At 45.2% G+C, this 27294-nt stretch overlaps 1 protein-coding gene across 1 annotated transcript in view; it reads right to left on the bottom strand.

Moving 5' to 3' along the window:
- Nucleotides 1-27294, bottom strand: part of LOC146072823 (E3 ubiquitin-protein ligase Rnf220-like) — a 29171-nt gene continuing 1877 nt past the window's right edge. Inside the window, exons 2-11 of the mRNA XM_083180018.1 lie at nucleotides 19809-19929; nucleotides 10808-10850; nucleotides 9301-9381; nucleotides 8819-8861; nucleotides 7700-7746; nucleotides 7114-7204; nucleotides 5057-5141; nucleotides 4731-4815; nucleotides 2148-2222; nucleotides 1-956 (exon numbers count right to left, since the gene is read on the bottom strand). Of these exons, the coding sequence (XP_083036144.1) occupies nucleotides 885-956; nucleotides 2148-2222; nucleotides 4731-4815; nucleotides 5057-5141; nucleotides 7114-7204; nucleotides 7700-7746; nucleotides 8819-8861; nucleotides 9301-9381; nucleotides 10808-10850; nucleotides 19809-19929 (743 nt within the window). The 3' untranslated portion in view covers nucleotides 1-884. The remainder of the gene's footprint in view (nucleotides 957-2147; nucleotides 2223-4730; nucleotides 4816-5056; nucleotides 5142-7113; nucleotides 7205-7699; nucleotides 7747-8818; nucleotides 8862-9300; nucleotides 9382-10807; nucleotides 10851-19808; nucleotides 19930-27294) is intronic.

Raw genomic sequence — 27294 nt, 5'->3', positions numbered from 1 at the left:
CATGAAAAGGTGTGGGGCCTCTGATGTATGTGGGCATGGCCTAGGATAAGAGGTTGGGGCTTTGCAGCACATCCCCCGCTTTCCTCATTCTGGGGCCATGTAAAATGCTCCCTGAGCAGCTGGGCTGCCCCCAGGGTCACCTCCATGCGCTATTTAAATGCCATGATGTCATGCTCCCATAAAGTTCCCTTAACCAATGGGCCGCAGTAGAGGGGTCAAAGAGCAGGAATGTCCTGCTGACATTGGGGCATTTGGCAGGTATGCTTTTCAATAACCCCAGGGGATATCTTTACATAGCGTTGGCTCTTGCTAGCTGCCATTTCTCAGCAGGCTTGCCCTAAAAAATTTAAGGTGGCACTATTATTAATTGCGAAACACTTCAATCCCCAAATCTAATATTAGTCGTGCTGGAGATCAAACTGCCAGCAGAGCCGCCATCTTGCCAAATCTGCTGTTTCAAAAATATACCCCCAAATATACCCTCCATTTTACAATCAAGCTGTCACCCTGAGGCTCGGGGCGGTAATGAACTTATCGTTGCCCCCATAGTGGAAAAAAATGTGTTCTCTTAGGAATGTTACACTTAGAAGAGCAATCTGAAATCTTTCAACAAGACAGAGCAATGAAATAAGTCCCCACGCAACAGAATGAGTCCGTTGGGTTCTTTCGTCTCCTAGAATGTGGTCATTTATGGGGAAATTCATCTGGTAGTCCACTGAGCAGAAGAGGCTGCCATATTGGGTGATGTCCAGATCAAACACCAAGTTAAAGTCGAGCCAGGGCCAAGTTGCCCAAAATTAAAGTCTTAGTCCATCACTGTTGACCACGAACTTCTTGGGTTCCAATAGGTGGCTTTGTGGCTCCATGGCGGGGTGCTGTGAAGGTCACAAGTATACTCGGCGGAGGTCGCTGGGGGAGGTTATTGTGTTACACTGAGGACACAGCTTCTTTGTTCCCTGAGAAGAAGATAAGACCAGTAAAATGTTTGAGTTAAAAGTTTTAAATTGTGGATTTTGAAACAGTTGAGTGTTAGGGACCGGACAAGTTAGGGACCGGACAAGTCAGTGACCGGACAAGTTAGGGACCGGACAATTTAAGAAATTTAGCTGTCGATCTCACATAATGGGGGTTATTGTAGTTGATGCACTCGGAATGCGAATTCGCACCCTTACGAATAAGCCAGATCCGACCTTGCAAATGGAGGTACGCCGGCCCACCATTCGCAAGGCCCGTACATTCGCTCTGCCTGCGAATGGATGTTTTACATAAAACCCACATCATTCAATGGTCGCCAATATCTAGATCTGCTTGCACATTCGGACGGAAGTGGGCGGGCAGCTGACATCCGGTGATGTCAGCTGCCCGCTCCCTGCGTTATTGTCCCATTAGCATGAGCACGCCCATTGTTCTCATGGGAACGCCCATGAAATGCTGGGCGTTCTCATATGCTATTGGATTACCCCGCTTCCCCCCGCCCTCCATTCGCAAGGATGGGTGCGTGGACCCAGCGAACAGTTTGTTCGCCATGGCCGCGCGCTCCCAGCACATGCACAGAAATGCGCAAAGCGAAAACATTGGCCGCTTGCGAGCGCACACGGTTGTGCGAACGGACATGAATAAGGCCCAATATCTTATTGCCATTTTAAACCTTCACCCTTTAAGGTTTTATCCACAGAATAAGTTTTGTTGGTGACCCCACAGGGGGGCAGATCTACTTAAGACTTGAAGAGTGATAAGGTGGAGAGAGATAAAGGACCAACCTCCTCCTAACTGTTTTTTTTAAACAAAGCCTGTAACATGACTGTTAGGAGCTCATTGGCTCTCTCCGATTTATCAATCTCCAAGGAAGACAGGCGGCTATGCCAGACATTCAAGACCTGTGGCCTTGGTGATGCCCAAGGATCGGGCGGAGAACTCATGCAGGGGGCAGTATTACAGATGGACGGTTTATAGGCCCTCGGTCAATAGGTCGACAGCATATGGTCAACATGAATTAAGTTGACATGAATTAGGTCGACAGGCACAAAAGAGTGACAGATATAAGGTAAACAGTGGCTCAGAGTGACATACAATGGTCGACACCGTTTTTTTTTTAAATTGCATATAACAGAAATGAGAAAGACTACAGTAAAAGCGGCGTCTCTCACCAGCGCCCGCAACCAGCACCCCTCACAGTGAATGTGCCAGCACTGGATGGAGGCCACAGGGACACTGTAGGCATCCTGCAGGAGAAAAAGAGAGAACAACAGATCTTAAATATATAACACTTACAGACAGTATATATTACATATCTGCCAATACGATCCATTTAGGATGCCCGTCGACACTATTGCCACCGATGGATGCAATTGATGGCGATAGGGCAAATTACCGCTGATGGAAGCATACAATGTGATAGATGACCATCGATGGTTTTAACTATCGATGGCCATCTCTTTCATTTGACTGGACCATGGGCCAATCAGAACCTGGGTGTGGGCTTTATGGGTGTCAGAGGCGGAGCTATGCTCTGTGTCCCAGCCCCTAGGCTAAGAAAACAAAAAACTATTAGGTTATGGTTTGACATCGATGGAGGGAAACCATCTGGTTCTCCCCTTCAATGGCAAAACTATTCTACATTGGTCATAAATCATCGATGATTTTGAATCATCAATGGTCGATGGCCATCACTAGGTATGATATATGTATTCACTGGAACTGTAATGTGTTTACTAAACCTACACCAGTTCCACCTCCGAGCCTGACCACTGATCGGCAGGACCACTTTCCAATACGGAGACACAAACATGGGGCAAAGCTGGATGAGATTCAGCCGTCCAGCTCATGGGCCGCGGGATCACTTCACTGGGCCTGAATGCCACCTGGAGATGCCTCAACACGCAATGACGTAATCTTCCGACTATGGGGCCCATATAGCAAGGAGCTTTAGCTATTTAATGCTGTGAGTGCCAACATCTCTGTAAGCCATGTGCAAAATATCTGCTAAAAATACCAGCGTCGCTCACATTTGTTATATAAATTCAAATAAAAAAATTTTTGTGTGAAAAAAAGATTATGTTTCCTATATGAGGTAACATTACAGGCCATTATAATGACTGAAAATGTTTCCTTGGCAATATTCACAGCTATTTTGACAAACTCCCTTGGAACTGAAAGGGTTAAAACTCAATGTGTATGATTGATGATGCTCCGGCCAATCAGCACCTAACTGCCATGTGTTCGAAAAAGGACAGTTGGGAGCTGATTGGCAGGAGCACCATTTATCCTATGCAATGAATTTTAAATGGTAAATTGATCATCGGGCCCCTGTATGTGCCAACAAGCCACAGAGTGACACAACTGACTATGATCCGAAAAGTGCCAAATAGTGTCAATGGCTCTCATCACAGTGTAAGTGGCAGTTTGTGGATTAGAACATACAGTACATATAATAGCATGTATATATGTAAAAAAAACAATCCTGCAAACAGAGTTCATGTCAATTGTGGTGGGCGGAGGGCATGGTGGAATTGCGCTACTCTTACTCTCACTAAGTAAGCCTTCGCGGGGCCCGGGTCACTTTAGACAGGGGGTCCCCTCCCACTTGTCATTACTGGCCGCAAACTGCAGGGGAGAATATTACACTGTTAAATTCACAGTAAAGGCGGTATATGTTTGGTCAATGGGTAACTGCAGTGGTGGGGGGTGATGATCCAGCTTGAGGATCCCAGCAGTGCACACACTTCATACTGAACCAATATTGGTTTGCCAGTACTGAATATGGTTACCAAGTCTCAACTCTTCTGAACCTAGTAGCAAAAGTTTGTTGTTGAGGAACCAACTTTGGGGGATTTTCCCCAAGTAATTTGGATATTCCTACATTTGATCGTCTCTAATTTGGACCATCACTTAATTCTTGTGTTAACCCACACTCTTGACAGCTATTGGTGTAAAAAATTCTTAATTGAATCGATGTTTTTTCTGATATGACGAAACGCGTTGGGCCTTGAACACCTATTCGGTGATTGTAACCGTTGGACTGCCAAAAAAAAAGAATCTTGAGCAGATGCATTGGTGAATTTTATTGTTCATATATTGTGATGCCCAAAGGGAAATTTTTATTAAATATTTTATTTATAAAGTTATTTATATCTGTTGACTTTCAGCGCCCTCTGAAACCTTCTTTTATATATATACTGTATATATATATATATATATATATATATATATATATCACATGAAAAGCCTGTGTTTGTCTGTCTGTACCTCTTACTCTCTCACAGGCTTAACACGTCTCTGATTAAAAACCCTCCCATGACATGGCTGCTGCTGTCCTCCATTCCTCCATGGACCTGAGAAGCATGTGATGAGCACCACCAATCAGACCTCAGCACAAGCCTCTCAGCCTCTGACCTATTGTGCAAAGTCTCATGGGACTTAGTCAACTCCCAGTAATGGGAGCCCCCATGACAAGACCTTGTATTCAGTAATAACCTTTTGGCACCCCATAAGATAATAAGTGCAAGAGAACAGTATCATTTTCCCTCCTTGTCTATGAGGGATGCGGTTAGGGTGCTGGGAAGCCTAACACTGGCCCTGCATTATTAAGTTCATCCATAGTGTGAAAACTTTATAAGTTACTTTGAAATAAAAATGCACAAAACAATACAAGCCTAGTAACAAAGCCGTGTGCACTTCTCTTTGCACGCTGGGTGATTCCCATACAAACATAGCATGTTATGAGCACTCACCAGACATATGTGACACGTGTGCGTGTTTTTCAGTTTCTCAGTCAGTTCCTGGATTTTCTCTCGTAGAACTTCCAAACTCTGTTCGCTGAAAGTAACATAAGAGAGTATAAGTATCAGGGGCCCATTTACCATGTAATATTTGCAGCTAATTCACACAGAACACACTTTTTGGGGGGTTAGCCGCAAATATTGAATATCACCAGCATGTAAGATTGAGGGACCGCAGCAGCAATCTCTGATTCTATAAGGGAAAGGTCACAGGTACCAAATGTGTATATGTGTGTGTATGTACAATATGCTCTCACAGACATCTGTGTATAACTTACTTTGTGCGGGCGGAAGCTGAAGCCTCTTCATTGTCGGACTCCTCGCTGTGACTGGGGGAGCAGGTTCCCGGAGACCCCCTGTAGTCTGTAATAGGGATGAGAAGGAACGTGTGTTAGTAATATTGGCAAGTGCGCACTAACTAAGTGCTACAGATAGTGTCCTGTGTCATATTAATTATTTAGGACTGACATTGTTAAACACCTCTTATATAATGGGAGTAATAAAGCTCCCAAGAAGCTCTATATTACTTACTAGTAAGCCCGGCTAAAGCAAATGCTTCGAAAGCTAGTCTGTTTGTGCATGTGTGTAAGAGAAAAGGATGTAGTTTCACTAGCGAGGGACATTTACAAGAAGCAAGGAGGCAAGTGTGAATAGTGGTAATAGTGGAAAAGTGTCAGGACTGCTGAGCCACCGGAAGACATGCTGCCATGACCCTAGTGAACGTAGGTGTCACACAAGAGGTGGTCCGATGCCTGAAGCCCATGAACCTAAACAAGAGGTTTAAAAGTCACATGGGGCCTTATTTTGGTTCATTCTTTCTGACAAAATCCTTCTTAGATGGGCAAAACCATGTGCACTGCAGGTGGGGCAGATGTAACATGTGCAGAGAGAATTAGATTTGGGTGGGGTTTTACTTCAAAGTGAGATCTATATTGCAGTGTAAAAATAAAGCAGTCAGTATTTTCCCTGCACAGAAACAAAATTACTCACCCAAATCTAATTCTCTCTGCACATGTTACATCTGCCCCCCTGCAGTGCACATGGTTTTGTCCATCTAAGAAGGATTTTGTCAGAAAGAATGAACCAAAATAAGGCCCATTGTGGGACATTAATGTGAGTCATAGTTGCCTACCCTGATGCATTCTGCAGGAGACTGCCTGATATAGCAGCAATTTCCCTCTCTCCCTCATTAGTCTAGCAATCTCCCTCATGTCACCTAGCCCACATTACACTGTTACATCATAGTTACCTCCCCTCCTGCATTCTGCAGGACACTCTCTGATATAGCAGCAATCTCCCTCTCTCCCTCATTAGTCTAGCAATCTCCCTCATTTTACCTAGCCCACATTACACTGTTACATCATAGTTACCTCCCCTCCTGCATTCTGCAGGAGACTCCCTGATATAGCAGGAATTTCCCTCTCTCCCTCATTAGTCTAGCAATCTCCCTCATTATACCTAGCCTACATTACACTGTTACATTTTTGGGGAAAAAAGGAATAAGAGATAGATACATTAACATTGAATCATCAGCACCATTTCCCAGCACATTAGCAAGTATAGTATCTCTTACTAACTGTTTTGGGTCTCATCTACATTTGGATATAAGTCATTAGAAAAGATTCCTCTCAGATGTAGTAGTACACACCCACGGTTCCAGGGGCCACGTTCACAATCTCTTTTCACAATCACTCCATATATGGAACTAGACACGCCCTTTGGGTGGACCATGACACGCCCCCTCAATGGGGCGCTGTGCAAAATTCTACTACCAACTATAATCTCCCTGAAACTAGTTCTCAAAAGTAGGCAAGTATGATGTGTGTGCCATATCAAGGTGTCAATGGTATAACTGTGGAGCATAATAAGGTATCAGGAATATTACGTATGTATGGATAAAAATGGTGCATTATTGTGTGCGGCATAATATGATACATGGGGCATTACTGTGTGGAGCATACTGTGTAAGTGGCATTATTATGAGGTAAATTTAAATATAAAACAATGCTTTACAGGTCCAAGAGAAAAAAAAATAGGGATAGTTTAAAGAGTGCTTTAGGGGTTAATTTCTGTACATTGACATAAACCAATAACATGAATTATGTCTTTCTAAGGTTTAAAAATACCATATATGGGAGCAAAGATCAACTCCAGCAACCAACCAACCAGGTTCTTGTAGACATTTTGTAATAACTTGTAGTATGAAAGTGTTAGTATGTATGGACCAAATTACTAAGTCTGCTACAACTTATTTAATTTTAATTGGAAACACCACATATGGTCAATTATATGTTTCCCAGTTCTTCAATCCTTATAACAGAATAGAAGTATTTACCTGGTCCATGGAAGAAAGATTTTGTCGGACTCTGGACCTCTTCATCCCATCGGTTCATCTCCATCACTTCGATCTCTGCAGGAGGCACTCTCTGAGCACCCCAGGACAATAAGCATTGGGCAGCATGTGAGTAATTAATAACTACATAAAAGGTTTATACACACACACACACACACACACACACACACACACACACAATACCTCCTAACATTCACATATTGTAGATTGGGACCAGCCAAGAGGGAGGTCCCAGTGGGCGTGGTCTCTGACTTAGGTGGAGCCTAGCGCCACGTCCCCCATTTTCGGCAATGTTGGAGGCATGCCCAGCACACCCCAAGCAGCTGGGCTGCCCCCGCCCCTCCCCCGCCCCCTCCCCCACCCTGTAGCTTCTGCCTTACATTTAACAAGCAATATTTATAAAAATTGACACACACAAGCTGATTGGTTGGTGCTTTATCCCTTGCGATTGCATCTCTCTGCCAGCTTTAATAGTGTTGCATTTTATGTTTTGTCAATTTAACATCACAACTATTGCCAGATATAGTATCCTGATTGTAACTAGCCCACTGGGCAGCAATGTACTCACCTCATCCATATGTAGCCGGACTCTTTTACACTTTGAAACCCGGGCTGCTTATGAAACAGAAAATAAGAGGTACAGTATGTAAGACAAGGAGTGGTCTGTTATATTAATGTGTGGTGTCAGAGGTGCAACTACCATTGGTGCAGCAGGTACATTGCACCTGGTTCCCTAGAGACAAAGGGGCCCACTGCTGCCCCCTGTCACCCACTGTTTTTTCCTGCCACACTCTTCCTCCCCCTGCCTCTCCCTGTCACCCCCTACCTCTCCCTGTCACCCACTGCCGCTCCCTGTCACCCACTGCCTCTCCCTGTCACCCACTTCCTCTCCCTGTCACCCACTGTGTTTCCCTGTCACACCCTGCCTCCATCTGCCTCTCCCTGTCACCCACTGCCTCTCCCTGTCACCCACTGCCTCTCCCTGTCTCACTCTGGCTCTCCCTGTCACCCTATGCCTCTCCGTCACCCTCTGTCTCTCCCCATCACACTCTGTCTCTCCCCATCACACTCTGCCTCTCCCCGTCACACTCTGCCTCTTCCCGTCACACTCTGCCTCTTCCCGTCACACTCTGCCTCTCCCCGTCACCCACTGTTTTTCCCTGTCACACTCTGCCTCTCCCTGTCACTCTTTGCCACTCCCCATCACACTCTGCCTCTCCCTGTCACCCACTGTTTTTCCCTGTCACACTCTGCCTCTCCCTGTCTCACTCTGCCTCTCCCTGTCTCACTCTGCCTCTCCCGGTCTCACTCTGCCTCTCCCTGTCTCACTCTGCCTCTCCCTGTCACCCTCTGCCTCTCCCTGTCACTCACTGTCTTCCCTGTCACACTCTGCCTCTCCCTGTCACCCACTGTTTTCCCCTGTCACCCTCTGCTTCTCCGACTTGGGTTAGGGTGGAGGAGGGGGGTCCAAATGGTATATTTGCACCTGGGCCCACACCCCACAGGTTCCGCCGCTGTGCAGTTAATGGGGGGGTTAATGTCTGGGTACAGATCACGCTCAGTGTGAGATCAGCACATATTCCCTACGTAACATTTTGGTTTCTGGGTTGCTTTGTGGAATACAATGACATGTAGACAAATGAGAAATAAGTTACTTGACATCCATAATTACTTAATGTTATCTCACCTCCCATTCGCTCCTCCCTGTTCCACCTAACTTGTTGGAAGACCTGAGGAAGAGAGACAGAGCGATAGGACGACATTTTATTGGACGTTTCCCCCAATGATTCTAAATCAAACTAAATAAATAAAAAAATCAAATTCAATACATATAATAAATAGTGTATAATATAGAACTATCCTTATCATTATCAGTCCTCATAAAAAAAAAAAAACCAGGGGCAAATGCAGCAGGGCATCAAACATCTGATGGGGTCCTGGTGCTAGAGAGGGGGTGTGGTCAACCATGGGGGCGTGGCTGTTCCCTTCTAAGCATGCTGTGCAAAATGTATATATATATATTTATATGTGGGGTATTTTTTCTACATCTTCATGAAACTTTTACCTATCTACCTGTGTGATTTAGATACACCCTCTTATAGAGACTGTCTATTGTTCTTACTTTAAATTGTTCTTCATTTGCCTGTGGTTCCGTTCAGCATAACTCACCTGGTGCCTGTCCAGCTTAGGCCCCTCCTCTGAAGTCATCATTGGCGACTCACTGCGAGAGTCCCGTCCAGGCAGCGGAGACTACAGGGGGAACAGAGAAAACCATGGGATGATTAGATATTTGCTAAAGAGAGTTGATGACTAAATCAATGTACTATAAGCCACAGCAAGTAATTATATATAAATATTCATCCTCATCATATAATATTAGCAGTGGCGGCTCCAGGGGTGGGGCTGCCGCACAGTTCAAAGTTCAAATACTAGAGCCACACCCACTGAGTCAGTTTGGAATGGAATTTGGTGGCAGTTGCTGCCACTCCCCTATCTGAATTTTGGGTACTTGTGTATTATCACGGCGCCCACTAAGCAATTTGTTTAGTGGGCTATTCTGCGTAGGAAAATCGCATCGCATTCGTTTTTTTGCATGCAATGCGATGCGATTTTCCTATGTAATTTATTCACTGCTCTCTGCCCCGTAGGTGCAATGCGATCGCACCACGCACAAAATCGCATGCGATCGCATCACACGCAAAAAAAACGCATGCAATGCAATGCGATTTTCCTACGGTGCTGTATGTATGCAAATTGGGCGCCGTGCTACTACACAAGTACCGAATTTTGAACTGGGCTCCTCTGGAGCCTCCACTGAGTATTAGTAATAGTCACCTCAGCCTATCACCAGCCCCACCATGATATGTATGACCACACCCCATCTATGCATTGCTCCACCCCGTCTCTACTGCTCTGTATTGCCCATGGTCCAGACCCCTCTCCCTGTTCTGTACCAGAAACCCCTTCCCCCCTTGCTCCCATCCTCAGCCCAGGTCCTCCACCTAGGCTAGATCTGCCCCACCTCCCAATCAATGAGAAGACGTTGGGGTGGACGAACTGGCTCCCACTGTGCCTGCGTATGATGGCAATGCGGCAGACCTTACACCCTTATTATATAGGCCATTGTAGTTTGCTTTGTAGCACCATACAGTCAGGGCCGGCTCTACCATTAGGCAGCTTTAGACAGCTGCCTAGGGTGTTAGGATCTGGGGGGCACCATCAAGTCTGCCTATCAAAAAAATCAAGGACATCTATGAGGATCCTTGTTGTACTTAATGCAGGTGGCATCTGTGGAACTTCTAAGACCTCACCTCCATACTTTCCCTTGAGGCATACTTCCCTACTTAGCTGCCCCCTCTTCCTTGTACTCTGTTGTGGGTGGTAAAGTGGAGGGTTCTGGAGGACTCCAGGGAAAGCAGAGGATTTGCCCACCTTCCCATGGGACTGGGAGAACCACCCGGTTTTTGGAAGCCTCCCAGCCATTCCAGAATGTTAGGCAAGTACGCCTTAAGGGGTCGTTAAGTGGTTATTGGTGGCAGCATGGGGGGGGGGGGGCAGTGGGTTGAAGTTTCGCCTAGGGTGCTGAAAAGCCTTACATCGGCCCTGCGTACAGTATATGTAAATTGCCAATTTGCCCTTTTCATCATCCCTGTGATCTTTACATTACTGGTCTTACCCGTGTAAGATTCCGAGTTGATTCTGGAGTAACGTCGGGTTCACTGCAACAAATCACACAAAGTGCAAGGTTATTCTGTATACTGTAACTTTCTTACCCAGTTTGCACTAATTTATGTCAGATACTAGGCTGGGGAGACACATCTGATATCCTGGCGGCTGTAAATCACTGTCATTTTTTATGCACATTACATGAGCTGAACAAATGACAGTTGGGAGCTGATTCCCTGGAGCACCATTTGCCATACGCAATAGGGTTTTATCATTCACCCTGAGTTTTGATTAACGTAATGTCTGCAATAGGCATGGAGTGGGTCAAACATCCAAGGCTGTTGTGGAAGCATGTGACTCAGGGGTCCAATAAGGACTCAGGGAAGGGCAGTGTTAGCTGGGATATCAGGGCAGGAAAGGGAGGAGACTTCCTCTCTTTCCTGAAGGTTTTCCCGCCCTCCCTCCCTTGTGTTATTATGGTTGGGTGGGTGTTAATCGCGTTGGCTGATAGGCTGGAAAGAACGGCAGGTTAATAGAATTAGTTCTTATTCAAATGATGATGCTACGTATATGTTTGCTTTTCGGTGCGCTTGCCTCTCATTGGCTTAGGCCTTCGCTGGATCAACCGCTCGGGGACACCGACCCCACCCTGATGGGTGGGTAGTCAATGCAGTAGGTCGAGCGGATACCACTTGTTAGGGTAGGCTTGATTACGTATGCAGATTGTGTGGGTGGAGCTTAGTTAATTAGCCGTTCTTTCTGGGCCACCATTAATTAATTAATTATTAATAAATTAATCTAGCTTAAAGGTGCTAAAATAACTCAGCTAACAATTTCTGCCAAAAATAAGTCTCCGAGTCTTTTTCAGGTTTAGTTTGTAAGTTTTGAAATGTGAATGTATATACATGCTAGAGGTCACACACATCAGATGCTAGGATGTTTAATCACTCATTGATAAATGAGCCCAATAGTCCCTGCTTGGTAAATTACACCAGTGATATTCTTCTCCATGGCCTCATAAAGCTTAGGACAGGATAAAGGAGGTTCTTACCTCACCTTCCGGAATCCAACTACAACACTCACTACCCCTCCAAGATCTCCGTCTACCATCACCCAATCATGGTGGCTGAGACTGGGGGGGTGTTTAGCAAAATGACAAAGGGAGGTGGAACATCCTTACACTGGCAAACTCATTTATGTGCCAGTTAAGTGGATTAACATATGAGTTACCCATTAGGGACTTTAATTAAACATGTCATTTACATTGCACATAGACCAATTAGCTAGCCATTCTGTTACCAAACTGACAGCTTCTAGTTGCCCAGGAGCGTAAATGAGGTGTAAGCACGTACTAAAGATGGGGCAATCACGTCAGTGTACTACTTATTAGATACTGTAAGTGAGTCAGTCTATGTGTATTATGTCAGACATGGAAAGTCTACATGTTACCTGTAAGACAAGTGAGTCACATGTGTTATGTATAATACAGGAGAGTCAGTCTGTGCGTTACCTGTAGGATAGGGGGTCAGTCTGTGTGATACCCATAATACAGGGGAGTCAGTCTGTATGTGTGAGCTGTAGGACAGGGAAGTCCGTCTGTGTGTAAGCTGTAGGACAGGGAAGTCAGTCTGTGTGTAAGCTGTAGGACAGGGAAGTCAGTCTGTGTGTTACCCATACTTGCCTACTTTTGAAAACTAGTTTCAGGGAGATTATAGTTGGTAATAGATATTTGCACAGCGCCCGACTGAGGGGCTGTGTCATGCTCCACCCAAAGGGTGTGTCTAGTTCCATATATGGAGAGATTGTGAAAAGAGATTGTGAACGTGGCACCTAGAAGTGTGTGTGTACTGCCACATCTGAGTGGAATCTTTTAAAATGACTTCTATCCAAATGTAGATGAGCCCCAAAGCAGTTAGTAAGAGCTACTGTACTTGCCTAAGTGCTGGGAAATGGTGCTGATGATGCAATGTAAATGTATCCATCCCTCATTACTGTTTCCCCCAAAAAATGTAACAGTGTAATGTGGGCTAGACGAAATGAGGGAGATTGCTAGACTAATGAGGGAGAGAGGGAGATTGCTTTTATTTCAGGGAGTCTCCTGGAGAATGAAGGAGGGTAGGCAGCTATGGTGTTAGCTGTAATACAGGGGAGTCAGTTTGTGTGTTACCTGTAATACAGGGGAGTCAGTCTGTGTGTTACCTGTAATACAGGGGAGTCAGTCTGTGTGTTACCTGTAATACAGGGGAGTCAGTCTGTGTGTTACCTGTAATACAGGGGAGTCAGTCTGTGTGTTACCTGTAATAAAGGGGTGTCAGTCTGTGTGTAACCTGTAATATAGGTGAGTCAGTCTGTGCATTACCTGTAATACAGGAGAGTCAGTCTGTGTGTTACCTGTAATACAGGGGAGTCAGTCTGTGTGCTACCTGTAATACAGGGGAGTCAGTCTGTGTGTTACCTGTAATACAGGGGAGTCTGTCTGTGTGTTACCTGTAATACAGGGGAGTCAGTCTGTGTGTTAGCTGTAATACAGGGGAGTCAGTCTGTGTGTTAGCTGTAATACAGGGGAGTCAGTCTGTGTGTTAGCTGTAATACAGGGGAGTCAGTCTGTGTGTTAACTGTAATACAGGGGAGTCAGTCTGTGTGTTACCTGTAATACAGGGGAGTCAGTCTGTGTGTTACCTGTAATACAGGGGAGTCAGTCTGTGTGTTACCTGTAATACAGGAGAGTCAGTCTGTGTGTTACCTGTAATACAGGGGAGTCAGTCTGTGTGTAAGCTGTAATACAGGGGAGTCAGTCTGTGTGTTACCTGTAATACAGGGGAGTCAGTCTGTGTGCTACCTGTAATACAGGGGAGTCAGTTTGTGTGTTACCTGTAATACAGGGGAGTCAGTCTGTGTGTTACCTGTAATACAGGGGAGTCAGTCTGTGTGTTACCTGTAATACAGGGGAGTCAGTTTGTGTGTTACCTGTAATACAGGGGAGTCAGTCTGTGTGTTACCTGTAATACAGGGGAGTCAGTCTGTGTGTTACCTGTAATACAGGGGAGTCAGTTTGTGTGTTACCTGTAATACAGGGGAGTCAGTCTGTGTGTTACCTGTAATACAGGGGAGTCAGTCTGTGTGTTACCTGTAATACAGGGGAGTCAGTCTGTGTGTTACCTGTAATACAGGGGAGTCAGTCTGTGTGTTACCTGTAATACAGGAGAGTCAGTCTGTGTGTTACCTGTAATACAGGGGAGTCAGTCTGTGTGTAAGCTGTAATACAGGGGAGTCAGTCTGTGTGTTACCTGTAATACAGGGGAGTCAGTCTGTGTGTTACCTGTAATACAGGGGAGTCAGTCTGTGTGTTACCTGTAATACAGGGGAGTCAGTCTGTGTGTTACCTGTAAAACAGGGGAGTCAGTCTGTGTGTTACCTGTAATACAGGGGAGTCCGTCTGTGTGTTACCTGTAATACAGGGGAGTCAGTCTGTGTGTTACCTGTAATACAGGGGGGTCAGTCTGTGTGTTACCTGTAATACAGGGGAGTCAGTCTGTGTGTTACCTGTAATACAGGGGAGTCAGTCTGTGTGCTACCTGTAACACAAGGGAGTCAGTCTGTGTGTTACCTGTAACACAGGGGAGTCAGTCTGTGTGTTACCTGTAACACAGGGGAGTCAGTCTGTGTGTTACCTGTAATACAGGGGAGTCAGTCTGTGTGTTACCTGTAATACAGGGGAGTCAGTCTGTGTGTAAGCTGTAATACAAGAGAGTCAGTCTGTGTGTTACCTGTAATACAGGAGAGTCAGTCTGTGTGTTACCTGTAATACAGGGGAGTCAGTCTGTGTGTTACCTGTAATACAGGGGAGTCAGTCTGTGTGTAAGCTGTAATACAGGAGAGTCAGTCTGTGTGTTACCTGTAATACAGGGGAGTCAGTCTGTGTGTTACCTGTAATACAGGGGAGTCAGTCTGTGTGTTACCTGTAATACAGGGGAGTCAGTCTGTGTGCTACCTGTAACACAAGGGAGTCTGTCTGTGTGTTACCTGTAATACAGGGGAGTCAGTCTGTGTGTTACCTGTAACACAAGGGAGTCAGTCTGTGTGCTACCTGTAACACAAGGGAGTCAGTCTGTGTGCTACCTGTAACACAAGGGAGTCAGTCTGTGTGTTACCTGTAATACAGGAGAGTCAGTCTATGTGTTACCTGTAATACAGGGGTGTCAGTCTGTGTGTTACCTGTAATACAGGGGAGTCAGTCTGTGTGTTACCTGTAATACAGGGGAGTCAGTCTGTGTGCTACCTGTAACACAAGGGAGTCAGTCTGTGTGTTACCTGTAACACAGGGGAGTCAGTCTGTGTGTTACCTGTAACACAGGGGAGTCAGTCTGTGTGTTACCTGTAATACAGGGGAGTCAGTCTGTGTGTTACCTGTAATACAGGGGAGTCAGTCTGTGTGTTACCTGTAATACAGGGGAGTCAGTCTGTGTGTTACCTGTAATAAAGGGGTGTCAGTCTGTGTGTTAGCTGTAATACAGGGGAGTCAGTCTGTGTGTTACCTGTAATACAGGGGAGTCAGTCTGTGTGTTAGCTGTAATACAGGGGAGTCAGTCTGTGTGTTAACTGTAATACAGGGGAGTCAGTCTGTGTGTTACCTGTAATACAGGGGAGTCAGTCTGTGTGTTACCTGTAATACAGGGGAGTCAGTCTGTGTGTTACCTGTAATACAGGAGAGTCAGTCTGTGTGTTACCTGTAATACAGGGGAGTCAGTCTGTGTGTTACCTGTAATACAGGGGAGTCAGTCTGTGTGTTACCTGTAATACAGGGGAGTCAGTCTGTGTGTTACCTGTAATACAGGGGAGTCAGTCTGTGTGTTACCTGTAATACAGGGGAGTCAGTCTGTGTGTTACCTGTAATACAGGGGAGTCAGTCTGTGTGTTACCTGTAATACAGGGGAGTCAGTCTGTGTGCTACCTGTAACACAAGGGAGTCAGTCTGTGTGTTACCTGTAACACAGGGGAGTCAGTCTGTGTGTTACCTGTAACACAGGGGAGTCAGTCTGTGTGTTACCTGTAATACAGGGGAGTCAGTCTGTGTGTTACCTGTAATACAGGGGAGTCAGTCTGTGTGTTACCTGTAATACAGGGGAGTCAGTCTGTGTGTAAGCTGTAATACAGGAGAGTCAGTCTGTGTGTTACCTGTAATACAGGAGAGTCAGTCTGTGTGTTACCTGTAATACAGGGGAGTCAGTCTGTGTGTTACCTGTAATACAGGGGAGTCAGTCTGTGTGTAAGCTGTAATACAGGAGAGTCAGTCTGTGTGTTACCTGTAATACAGGGGAGTCAGTCTGTGTGTTACCTGTAATACAGGGGAGTCAGTCTGTGTGTTACCTGTAATACAGGGGAGTCAGTCTGTGTGCTACCTGTAACACAAGGGAGTCTGTCTGTGTGTTACCTGTAATACAGGGGAGTCAGTCTGTGTGTTACCTGTAACACAAGGGAGTCAGTCTGTGTGCTACCTGTAACACAGGGGAGTCAGTCTGTGTGCTACCTGTAACACAGGGGAGTCAGTCTGTGTGTTACCTGTAATACAGGAGAGTCAGTCTGTGTGTTACCTGTAATACAGGGGTGTCAGTCTGTGTGTTACCTGTAATACAGGGGAGTCAGTCTGTGTGTTACCTGTAATACAGGGGAGTCAGTCTGTGTGTTACCTGTAATACAGGGGAGTCAGTCTGTGTGCTACCTGTAACACAAGGGAGTCAGTCTGTGTGTTACCTGTAACACAGGGGAGTCAGTCTGTGTGTTACCTGTAACACAGGGGAGTCAGTCTGTGTGCTACCTGTAACACAAGGGAGTCAGTCTGTGTGTTACCTGTAACACAGGGGAGTCAGTCTGTGTGTTACCTGTAACACAGGGGAGTCAGTCTGTGTGTTACCTGTAATACAGGGGAGTCAGTCTGTGTGTTACCTGTAATACAGGGGAGTCAGTCTGTGTGTTACCTGTAATACAGGGGAGTCAGTCTGTGTGTTACCTGTAATACAGGGGAGTCAGTCTGTGTGTTACCTGTAATACAGGGGAGTCAGTCTGTGTGTTACCTGTAATACAGGGGAGTCAGTCTGTGTGTTACCTGTAATACAGGGGAGTCAGTCTGTGTGTTACCTGTAATACAGGGGAGTCAGTCTGTGTGTTACCTGTAATACAGGGGAGTCAGTCTGTGTGTTACCTGTAATACAGGGGAGTCAGTCTGTGTGTTACCTGTAATACAGGGGAGTCAATCCGTGTGTTACCTGTAATACAGGGGAGTCAGTCTGTGTGTTACCTGTAATACAGGGGAGTCAGTCTGTGTGTTACCTGTAACACAGGGGAGTCAGTCTGTGTGTTACCTGTAACACAGGGGAGTCAGTCTGTGTGTTACCTGTAACACAGGGGAGTCAGTCTGTGTGTTACCTGTAACACAGGGGAGTCAGTCTGTGTGTTACCTGTAATACAGGGGAGTCAGTCTGTGTGTTACCTGTAATACAGGAGAGTCCGTAGGTGTGTTACCTGTAATACAGGGGAGTCAGTCTGTGTGTTACCTGTAACACAAGGGAGTCAGTCTGTGTGTTACCTGTAATACAGGGGAGTCAGTCTGTGTGTTACCTGTAATACAGGGGAGTCAGTCTGTGTTACCTGTAATACAGGGGAGTCAGTCTGTGTGTTACCTGTAATACAGGGGAGTCAGTCTGTGTGTTACCTGTAATACAGGGGAGTCAGTCTGTGTGTTACCTGTAATACAGGGGAGTCAGTCTGTGTGTTACCTGTAATACAGGAGTGTCAGTCTGTGTGTTACCTGTAATACAGGGGAGTCAGTCTGTGTGCTACCTGTAATACAAGGGAGTCAGTCTGTGTGTTACCTGTAATACAGGGGAGTCAGTCTGTGTGCTACCTGTAATACAGGGGAGTCAGTCTGTGTGTTACCTGTAACACAGGGGAGTCAGTCTGTGTGTTACCTGTAATACAGGGGAGTCAGTCTGTGTGTTACCTGTAATACAGGGGAGTCAGTCTGTGTGTTACCTGTAATACAGGGGAGTCAGTCTGTGTGTTACCTGTAATACAGGGGAGTCAGTCTGTGTTACCTGTAATACAGGGGAGTCAGTCTGTGTGTTACCTGTAATACAGGGGAGTCAGTCTGTGTGTTACCTGTAATACAGGGGAGTCAGTCTGTGTGTTACCTGTAATACAGGGGAGTCAGTCTGTGTGTTACCTGTAATACAGGAGTGTCAGTCTGTGTGTTACCTGTAATACAGGGGAGTCAGTCTGTGTGCTACCTGTAATACAAGGGAGTCAGTCTGTGTGTTACCTGTAATACAGGGGAGTCAGTCTGTGTGCTACCTGTAATACAGGGGAGTCAGTCTGTGTGTTACCTGTAATACAGGGGAGTCAGTCTGTGTGTTACCTGTAATACAGGGGAGTCAGTCTGTGTGTTACCTGTAATACAGGGGAGTCAGTCTGTGTGTTACCTGTAATACAGGGGAGTCAGTCTGTGTGTTACCTGTAATACAGGAGTGTCAGTCTGTGTGTTACCTGTAATACAGGGGAGTCAGTCTGTGTGCTACCTGTAATACAAGGGAGTCAGTCTGTGTGTTACCTGTAATACAGGGGAGTCAGTCTGTGTGCTACCTGTAATATAGGAGAGTCAGTCTGTGTGTAACCTGTAATACAGGGGAGTCAGTCTGTGTGTTACCTGTAATACAGGGGAGTCAGTCTGTGTGTTACCTGTAATACAGGGGAGTCAGTCTGTGTGTTACCTGTAATACAGGAGTGTCAGTCTGTGTGTTACCTGTAATACAGGGGAGTCAGTCTGTGTGCTACCTGTAATACAAGGGAGTCAGTCTGTGTGTTACCTGTAATACAGGGGAGTCAGTCTGTGTGCTACCTGTAATATAGGAGAGTCAGTCTGTGTGTAACCTGTAATACAGGGGAGTCAGTCTGTGTGTTACCTGTAATACAGGGGAGTCAGTCTGTGTGTTAGCTGTAATACAAGGGAGTCAGTCTGTGTGTTACCTGTAATACAGGGGAGTCAGTCTGTGTGTTACCTGTAATACAGGGGAGTCTGTCTGTGTGTTACCTGTAATACAGGGGAGTCAGTCTGTGTGTTACCTGTAATACAGGGGAGTCTGTCTGTGTGTTACCTGTAATACAGGGGAGTCAGTCTGTGTGTTACCTGTAATACAGGAGAGTCAGTCTCTGTGTTAGCTGTAATACAGGGGAGTCAGTCTGTGTGTTAGCTGTAATACAGGGGAGTCAGTCTGTGTGTTACCTGTAATACAGGGGAGTCAGTCTGTGTGTTAGCTGTAATACAGGGGAGTCAGTCTGTGTGTTACCTGTAATACAGGGAAGTCAGTCTGTGTGTTACCTGTAATACAGGGGAGTCAGTCTGTGTGTTACCTGTAATACAGGGGAGTCAGTCTGTGTGTTACCTGTAATACAGGGGAGTCAGTCTGTGTGTTACCTGTAATACAGGGGAGTCAGTCTGTGTGTTAGCTGTAATACAGGGGAGTCAGTCTGTGTGTTACCTGTAATACAGGGGAGTCAGTCTGTGTGTTACCTGTAATACAGGGGAGTCAGTCTGTGTGCTACCTGTAATATAGGAGAGTCAGTCTGTGTGTTACCTGTAATATAGGAGAGTCAGTCTGTGTGTTACCTGTAATACAGGGGAGTCAGTCTGTGTGTTACCTGTAATACAGGGGAGTCAGTCTGTGTGTTACCTGTAATACAGGGGAGTCAGTCTGTGTGTTACCTGTAATACAGGAGAATCAGTCTGTGTGTTACCTGTAATACAGGGGAGTCAGTCTGTGTGCTACCTGTAATACAGGGGAGTCAGTCTGTGTGTTACCTGTAATACAGGGGAGTCAGTCCGTGTGCTACCTGTAATACAGGGGAGTCAGTCTGTGTGTTACCTGTAATACAGGGGAGTCAGTCTGTGTGCTACCTGTAATATAGGAGAGTCAGTCTGTGTGTTACCTGTAATACAGGTGAGTCAGTCTGTGTGTTACCTGTCAGACAGGTGAGCCAGGTGTTCCATTTCACGCATTAGATGCTGGGACAGCTCTTCTTTCTGGAGGTGTTTGTTGCACAGCGGACACAGGAGAGGTAAAGAGAGTGAATGCTTTTTATCTGTAAAAACATCAATGAAAATAAATAAGATATATGGTTATCCAGTAGTAGGAGGGAACACGCATCACACTGTACGCATCACACTGTACGCATCACACTGTACGCATCACACTGTACGCATCACAACAGGTTACTGCAGATTTCCATGTTTACAAGATGTCTCTATCGACCAGTTTGCTTCTGACCCTTCTAAATACTACTCTTTGCAATATATTGTAATGTGTATAATCCCCAGCATCCCCTGGCTGACCCCATCTACCCCTCATGTCCCTATGCACCTTCAGTCAACCTCATTCACACACTCCTTCATTTAAGCCATACATTTCAATATAGCTCATTGAGTAAGGTGATTGACTGCAATATAGAAGGTCATGGGTTTGAATACTGTAAATTACAGTATTTTGAATTGTGTGCTTTAAATAAATAAGGATTGAAGGTCCTGGGTATGACTACTAAGAAATGTGTGATTTAAAAAAACAAAAAAAAGGTTAATGTATGAATGCCAGAGAATCCTCAAATGAAGGGCTCAGTATGGCTTGCATTTGATAAGCTGCTCTAATATACTAACACTGGGTCCGGCTCCCCCCCCCCCCCTCCCCTCTCCTTGCAGTGAGCTCAATTACAGCACAGCCTCTCTCCCCAGCTCAGTAGACACTACTTGGTGCCATGTGCTGAGCTGGAGAGACATTTGCAGCTCCAGCCTGTCATCTGTCCCCCTCTGTGTGTGCGAGAAAGCTTTATCCGCTACACTGCACAAATTACATGTCCCCCCCACACGGGTGCGTGGCCACACCCACTCCTGGAGGACATGTCCCATTTGTTTTACCGTCGCCCGGCCGACCTTTCGACGTCCCTGCTAACACATATTAATACCCACTAATGACATAATAATTATATCACCATTGAGGATTTAATTTTTTTACTTTTCTTGTTTGCACATGAATCAAAACTAGGAGAAGTGTGTCTTAAGGTGCCCATACATGCACCTATTTTCCCGGTGCGTGGTGTGCAATGAGATGCGCGCTCCCGCGGCATCTCATCGCACAGTACAAAATGTATGTGTTGCACATACTTTTTGTACTGTCTTTTGATCGCATCATATCGCATTGCATGCACAACGCATGCAATGCGATGCGATACGATTTAGCACAAAACGCACCGCAAAATCGGTGTAACTCGCATCTTAGTAAATTTATCCCGTAGATAGAATAGTGAGATATGTAAAGTCAAGCACACTCAGCGATCCGGCGAGCGCCCACAGCGATCCGGCGAGCGCGCACAGCGATCCGGCGAGCGCACTTAGTGATCCGGTGAGCGCACTTAGTGATCCGGTGAGTTCACTCAGTGATCCAGCTGTCCCAGGTGTATCTTTTGCAGCTGGGTAAGGGCTGGCGCAAAATACAGCTGGGGGTTTGGATGTGGAAAAAATTGGGGACGCCTATTTTGAATGGCTTGGGCCTCAACTATCGGAAGCGCCATTGGGAATTCCACCAGCCTTATTCCAGGTGAATGGAAACAACCGCCATATTACTGTGTTTGTATCCAATTGTGAAGGAAATAATCTGGCATTATAAATAAATAAATATTATTATTATTATTATTATTATTAATAATCTTATTTCCTAAAGCATTTATAGCGCGGCGTGGATTTAATGAGTGATTATATATGAGGCTTTACAGGTACCACAGGGCTGTATAGCTAGGAATGAACAATATAAACATGAAAGTGCACAAATGACATCACAGAAGTGCACATATGACATCACAGAAGTGCACAAATGACATCACAGATGTGCGTACAGTCTAGTAGCAGTTCATTGGCAATAGGGGCCTGATTCAGGCATGATGGCTGTTGGGCAAATTCGCAATCCTATCGATTATCGTATGACTGCACATGCAAACCGATTGTAGCGCACATGCAGGAAGCCAAATGGCGACAAAAAAATAGCAATATGGATCTAATTGCAGTCCCCTCGCCATTTGATTGACAGGAAGCCGGCATTTGGGGGGTGGTAACCTGCCATTTTCTGAGTGTCCGGCGGTGATGCCAGCTCCGGCCTCGATCAGCCTGATGGCGTTGCGGAGTTGTGGAAGAGTCGCAGTTACGTGCACAGGCCGAGAAAACCATCGGTGAGTGAATTGGTTGTGGCGGCGAATAGCGATCCATTCCCAACTGGCAGGTTTACACATGGCCGGCTTTGCTTTCTGTTTGGGAGGTGACTTTCTACTCACTGTCATCTGCAACTCCGCAGATGAGCAGTCAGGCCTGAATTAGGCCCCAGGAACGGCGAGGCAAAACCGTGGGTGGTGTGAGATGGACGGCATGTTACCGCAGGTGCAATTTTGGTAATATGTCACTAGTGGATGCGTCTGAGTCCCCCCTGAATTAGCCCCTCTGTGTGGCTGTAGTGTACAGGATAGGCTGGTCATGCAGGCCCATATGTAGCAGCCTGGCTGCATGGTGCAGTGTCTGTGGTTCCTCACACAGCACAATGCAGGGCCTGGGAGACTCTGTACAATGGAGCGGGGCTCTCTGTGTGAGGTGCAGGCCATTGTTATGGAGGACAGGCTGAGTAATGATGTCTCCGCCACACACACTCATTCAGCGTGAATTGCAGATTTTCTGCCTAGCTGGAGGCGGCATTTACAGAATCACCTAACACCCTGTTACTATCCCCCAGCCCCCTCCTGTATGCTATTAGTGTCAGCAGCAATTAGCACTGCATGGGGGGTCTGACCTTCCCTGACACAGAAGCCAGCCCCGAGCAGCCCCCACCACCATCTCTGTGTACTAACTATCTATCTATCTATCTATCTATCTATCTATCTATCTATCTATCTATCTATCTGTCTCTCTGTCTTCTATCTATGTATCCATCTATCTATCTATCTATCTATCTATCTATCTATCTATCTGTGTATCTGACTTATAGCTTACTCTCTATTGAACGATCAATCTATCTGTCTACAGGGGTGCACACACGCTTCGATTTTGACAGGTTTTCTAATAGAAATTTAATGGTTTTTAAAATGCTTTCAACTGGCATTCAATTCGATGCTTGCTCCAGTTTTCTCTATATTGAAAAGAAAAATAGACTGTGCAGGCAAGGAAGTATAATTTGTTCTAGTAAAACGAATGTGTACACTGTACCATGAATGTAAATCGAATTTGATATCGAAATCAATATCGAATGCAAAAGTGCCGATCAAAATGTGAAATCGAATGTAAAAGCAAAGGGCAAATCGAAAAGGGGTGGAATAGGGGAGATCGAAAGTAAATCGATAAGTGTGTAGTTGTACACGGCTTACCTTAAAACTATCTATCTATAGCCCTGTACACACACTTCGTTTGCTTAAAGCCCTGTACACATGCATCGATTTTTCCCGATTTTTTTATTTGATTTTGCTTATAGAAGCAAAAATCAAATCGAATCCTAAATGAAATCGAATGGTTTTTGTGTCACTTTCGATCTACATTCGATTCGATGCGCGCTCCCATTTTCACAAAATCGAACAGAAAAATCTACTGTGCAGCCAAGGAAATATCGAATTCGATCTAGTAAATCGAATGTGTACAATGTACCATGAATGTATATCGAATTTGATATCGAATTCGATATCTAATGCAAAAGTACAGAACTAATGCCAAAATCGAATGGAAAGATCTAATGCCAGATCTAATGGAAAATCGAATCTAACATCGAATCAAAAGCAAATCGATGTGTGTACAGGGCTTTAGATTTCATGTTAGATTAGATTTTCTATAACATCTGGCATTAGATCTTCCCATTCGATTTGGACTTAGATCTGTACTTTTGCATTAGATATCGAATTCGATTTACATTCATGGTACATTGTACACATTCGATAGAAGCCCTGTACACATGCATCGATTTTTCCCGATTTTCGATTCAATTTTGCTTATAGAAGCGATATCGAATCGAATCCTAAACGAAATCGAATGTTTTTTGTGTCACTTTCGATCTACATTCGATTCGATGCGCGCTCCCGTTTTCACAAAACCGAACAGAAAAATCTACTGTGCAGCCAAGGAAATAACAAATTAGATCTAGTAAATCTAATGTGTACAATGTACCATGAAGGTATATCAAATTCGATCTCTAATGCAAAAGTACAGAACTAATGCCAAATCGAATGGAAAGATCTAATAGAAAATCGAATCAAAAGCAAATCGATGTGTGTGTACAGGGCTTACATCGAATTCAATATCAAAATCGATATCTAATGCAAAAGTATAGATCTAATGCCAAATCTAATGGAAAATCGAATCGGACATCGGATCTAAAGCAAATTGAAGTGTGTGTACACACCTTAAGTATCTATCTATCTATCTATCTATCTATCTATCTATCTATCTATCTATCTATCTATCTGTCTGTCTGTCTGTCTGTCTGTCTGTCTGTCTGTCTGTCTGTCTATCTATCACTCTGTATGTCTGTCTGTTTGTCTTTCTATCTATCTATCACTCTGTATGTCTGTCTGTCTGTCTGTATCTATCTGTCTGTCTGTCTATCTATCACTCTGTATGTATCTATCTATCTATCTATCTATCTATCTATCTATCTATCTATCTATCTATCTATCTGTCTGTCTATCACTCTGTATGTCTGTCTGTCTGTCTGTATCTATCTATCTATCTATCTATCTATCTATCTATCTATCTGTCTGTCTGTCTGTCTGTCTATCTATCACTCTGTCTGTCTGTCTGTCTGTATCTATCTATCTGTCTGTCTGTCTATCTATCACCCTGTATGTATCTGTCTGTCTGTCTATCTATCACTCTGTATGTCTGTCTGTCTGTATCTATCTATCTATCTGTCTGTCTGTATGTCTGTCTGTCTGTCTGTCTATCACTCTGTATGTCTGTCTGTCTGTCTGTATCTATCTGTCTGTCTGTCTGTCTATCTATCACTCTGTCTGTCTATCTATCTATCTATCTATCTATCTATCTATCTATCTATCTATCTATCTATCTATCTATCTATCTATCTATCTATCACTCTGTATGTCTGTCTGTATCTATCTATCTATCTATCTATCTATCTATCTATCTGTCTGTCTGTCTGTCTGTCTGTCTGTCTGTCTGTCTGTCTGTCTGTCTGTCTGTCTGTCTGTCTATCACTCTGTATGTCTGTCTGTCTGTCTGTCTGTCTGTCTGTCTGTCTGTATCTGTCTGTCTGTCTGTCTGTCTGCCTGCCTGCCTGTCTGTCTGTCTACTACTCATAGACAGGGGGGGGGGGGGGGGTACATGCAGTTACCAAAAGGGGATTTTGATCCCCTGTTTTGAGGGCACACGTTTGTGTGTATGTGATATGGTGTTTGTAGTGTAAAGCATAACTTGAATTCATTACTATGCAGAGATCATTACTAGAGTAGATAACTTTCATCTGGCCGTGGTGTTCATAATGACAGCATATACATTGATTGGAAGTGCTGGATAATTAGCGGACTGGCTAGACACAGTTATCACCTAGTGTAACACAATTCATTGTTGTTACATACTGCAGGATAATGTATCATGTATCAATTAGACCCAGGAGCCAATCCCTTGGGGGCAATTCACTAAGATGGGAGTTCTATATCAGATAGGATGTTGCTAGGGGCTAAATAAATAAGAAGTAGGTTCTGATTGGTTGCCCATAGCAACAGCCCATTCAAAATAGAACTTGCATCTTAGTAAATTTCCCCCTTAGGGGGTTATTCAGGTTTACTCATTCCCCTGCGAATTGGCTGCAGGGACCGATGTTGATCTGTTCACTTATCATTGGATCACATATGCAATGCGATGTGGGCGGCATTTACATTGCAATATGTGATCCTATCGGGTGAATGTATCAACCCGCAGATAACAACAACATTAAAAAAAAAACTTATGTTGACCGCATCATGTGTTGACTATTTCTGTGTGGACCCTTCGCTTGTCTTGCCATGTCGATCTTGCGCAAGTTGAACTAGACACTGTTGACGTAATTACTGCTGACCGTATGATCCACACCAGCAGAACCATAGGCCCAGTCCTGTACTATCCGTCCGTCCGTCCTCCCCAGGCTGCAGGTGTGTGTAATTATCCCATCTCCCAGCTTCCTGCGGGGCGGTCACTAAATCTCCATGAGAAAGGCAGGGGTGTCCAGCGGCTGGGTGGATAGGGGGAGGATTGGGACCAGTAAAGGGGATGACAGACTACTGTGCACTTCCCCCTCCACTGTTTGTTTTCCTTTCTTATCCCCCCAGCGATCCCCCTTCTCACTTTCTCCAGAGCCTTGTCCTTTTCCTTCCCTATTCATGCTTTGCACTAATCTCCCTCTCTGTCCTTTGTCCCCTCTCCCCTGGGAGCCTGTGTGTAGCATCTGGCCAACTGGTGACTTCTTATCCCTCTACCCTCCCAATATATTGATAGAGACCCCTATGCTTCCCGATCTCCCCCCAGTGACACGGAATACATTCTGCACATTAACAATGCATTCATTAGGGACCGCTCAGCGTCTGCGCCCCCACAGCGTGCACCATGTGAGAGTGTGTAGATAACACACACAAACACACACACACACACACACACACACACACACACACACACACACACATCATGCATAACTCAGATGTATTAAACCTAATGAAGTGATAAAGCGGTGACAAAGTGGAAGGTGATGATGCACCAGCCAATCAGCTGTGTTTGAAATATGACAGTTATGATTTGATTGACTTCCCCTTTATCACCACTTTATCACTTCCCCAGGCTAAACACAGTACATATGCCGCTAAGTGACAGAAATGGGAACATGGACAATATTGCATGTGTTGAAGAATTCAGTATTGCTAATATATGTTACCAGGAACGGGCTAGGGCTGTTTTATGGCTCTGGCATTTCATGCATGCTACAGGGGGTGTTGCTGCCGTTCATGGTCCTGGCCTTGTGGCACGCAACTGCTCTGGCTCTCTGTTTTGCCTAGACCGGCCCACCACCCCATTGGACTCCTCTGGTAGACCTCACTTATCTAAAATGACACATGATGCAGTGATGAAGATTCCATTTGCTCAAAAATAGGGCAATGTGTCACACCATGGGGGCCTGGCATCGTGGGATGGGGCATGGCTAACCACCACAACCCTATTTCCACCACTACAGGGGTTAAGGCGATGGTTTGCTGCCCCTGGGAAGTGCTGTGACTGTGGTGCAGGCTCCTACAAAGTGACAGGAGTCAAGTGCTGCATGCAATGTTACAGTGCAGCACTCGGCTCCTGTCTATAAGGGGGAGCCGGCACTTTGGTGTGAGGGTGACACTAGGATATGGCCTGCACCCCCCTTGTAATACAGAAATAGCTCTCTGAACCAGTTGTACTAAACA

The sequence above is a fragment of the Crinia signifera genome, chromosome 4 (genome assembly GCF_055691185.1).
Source record: "Crinia signifera chromosome 4, ASM5569118v1, whole genome shotgun sequence".
NCBI classification, from domain to species: domain Eukaryota; kingdom Metazoa; phylum Chordata; class Amphibia; order Anura; family Myobatrachidae; genus Crinia; species Crinia signifera.
The sequence above is the reverse complement of the archived record's forward strand: the minus strand, read 5'-3'. Positions and strand labels throughout refer to the sequence as shown.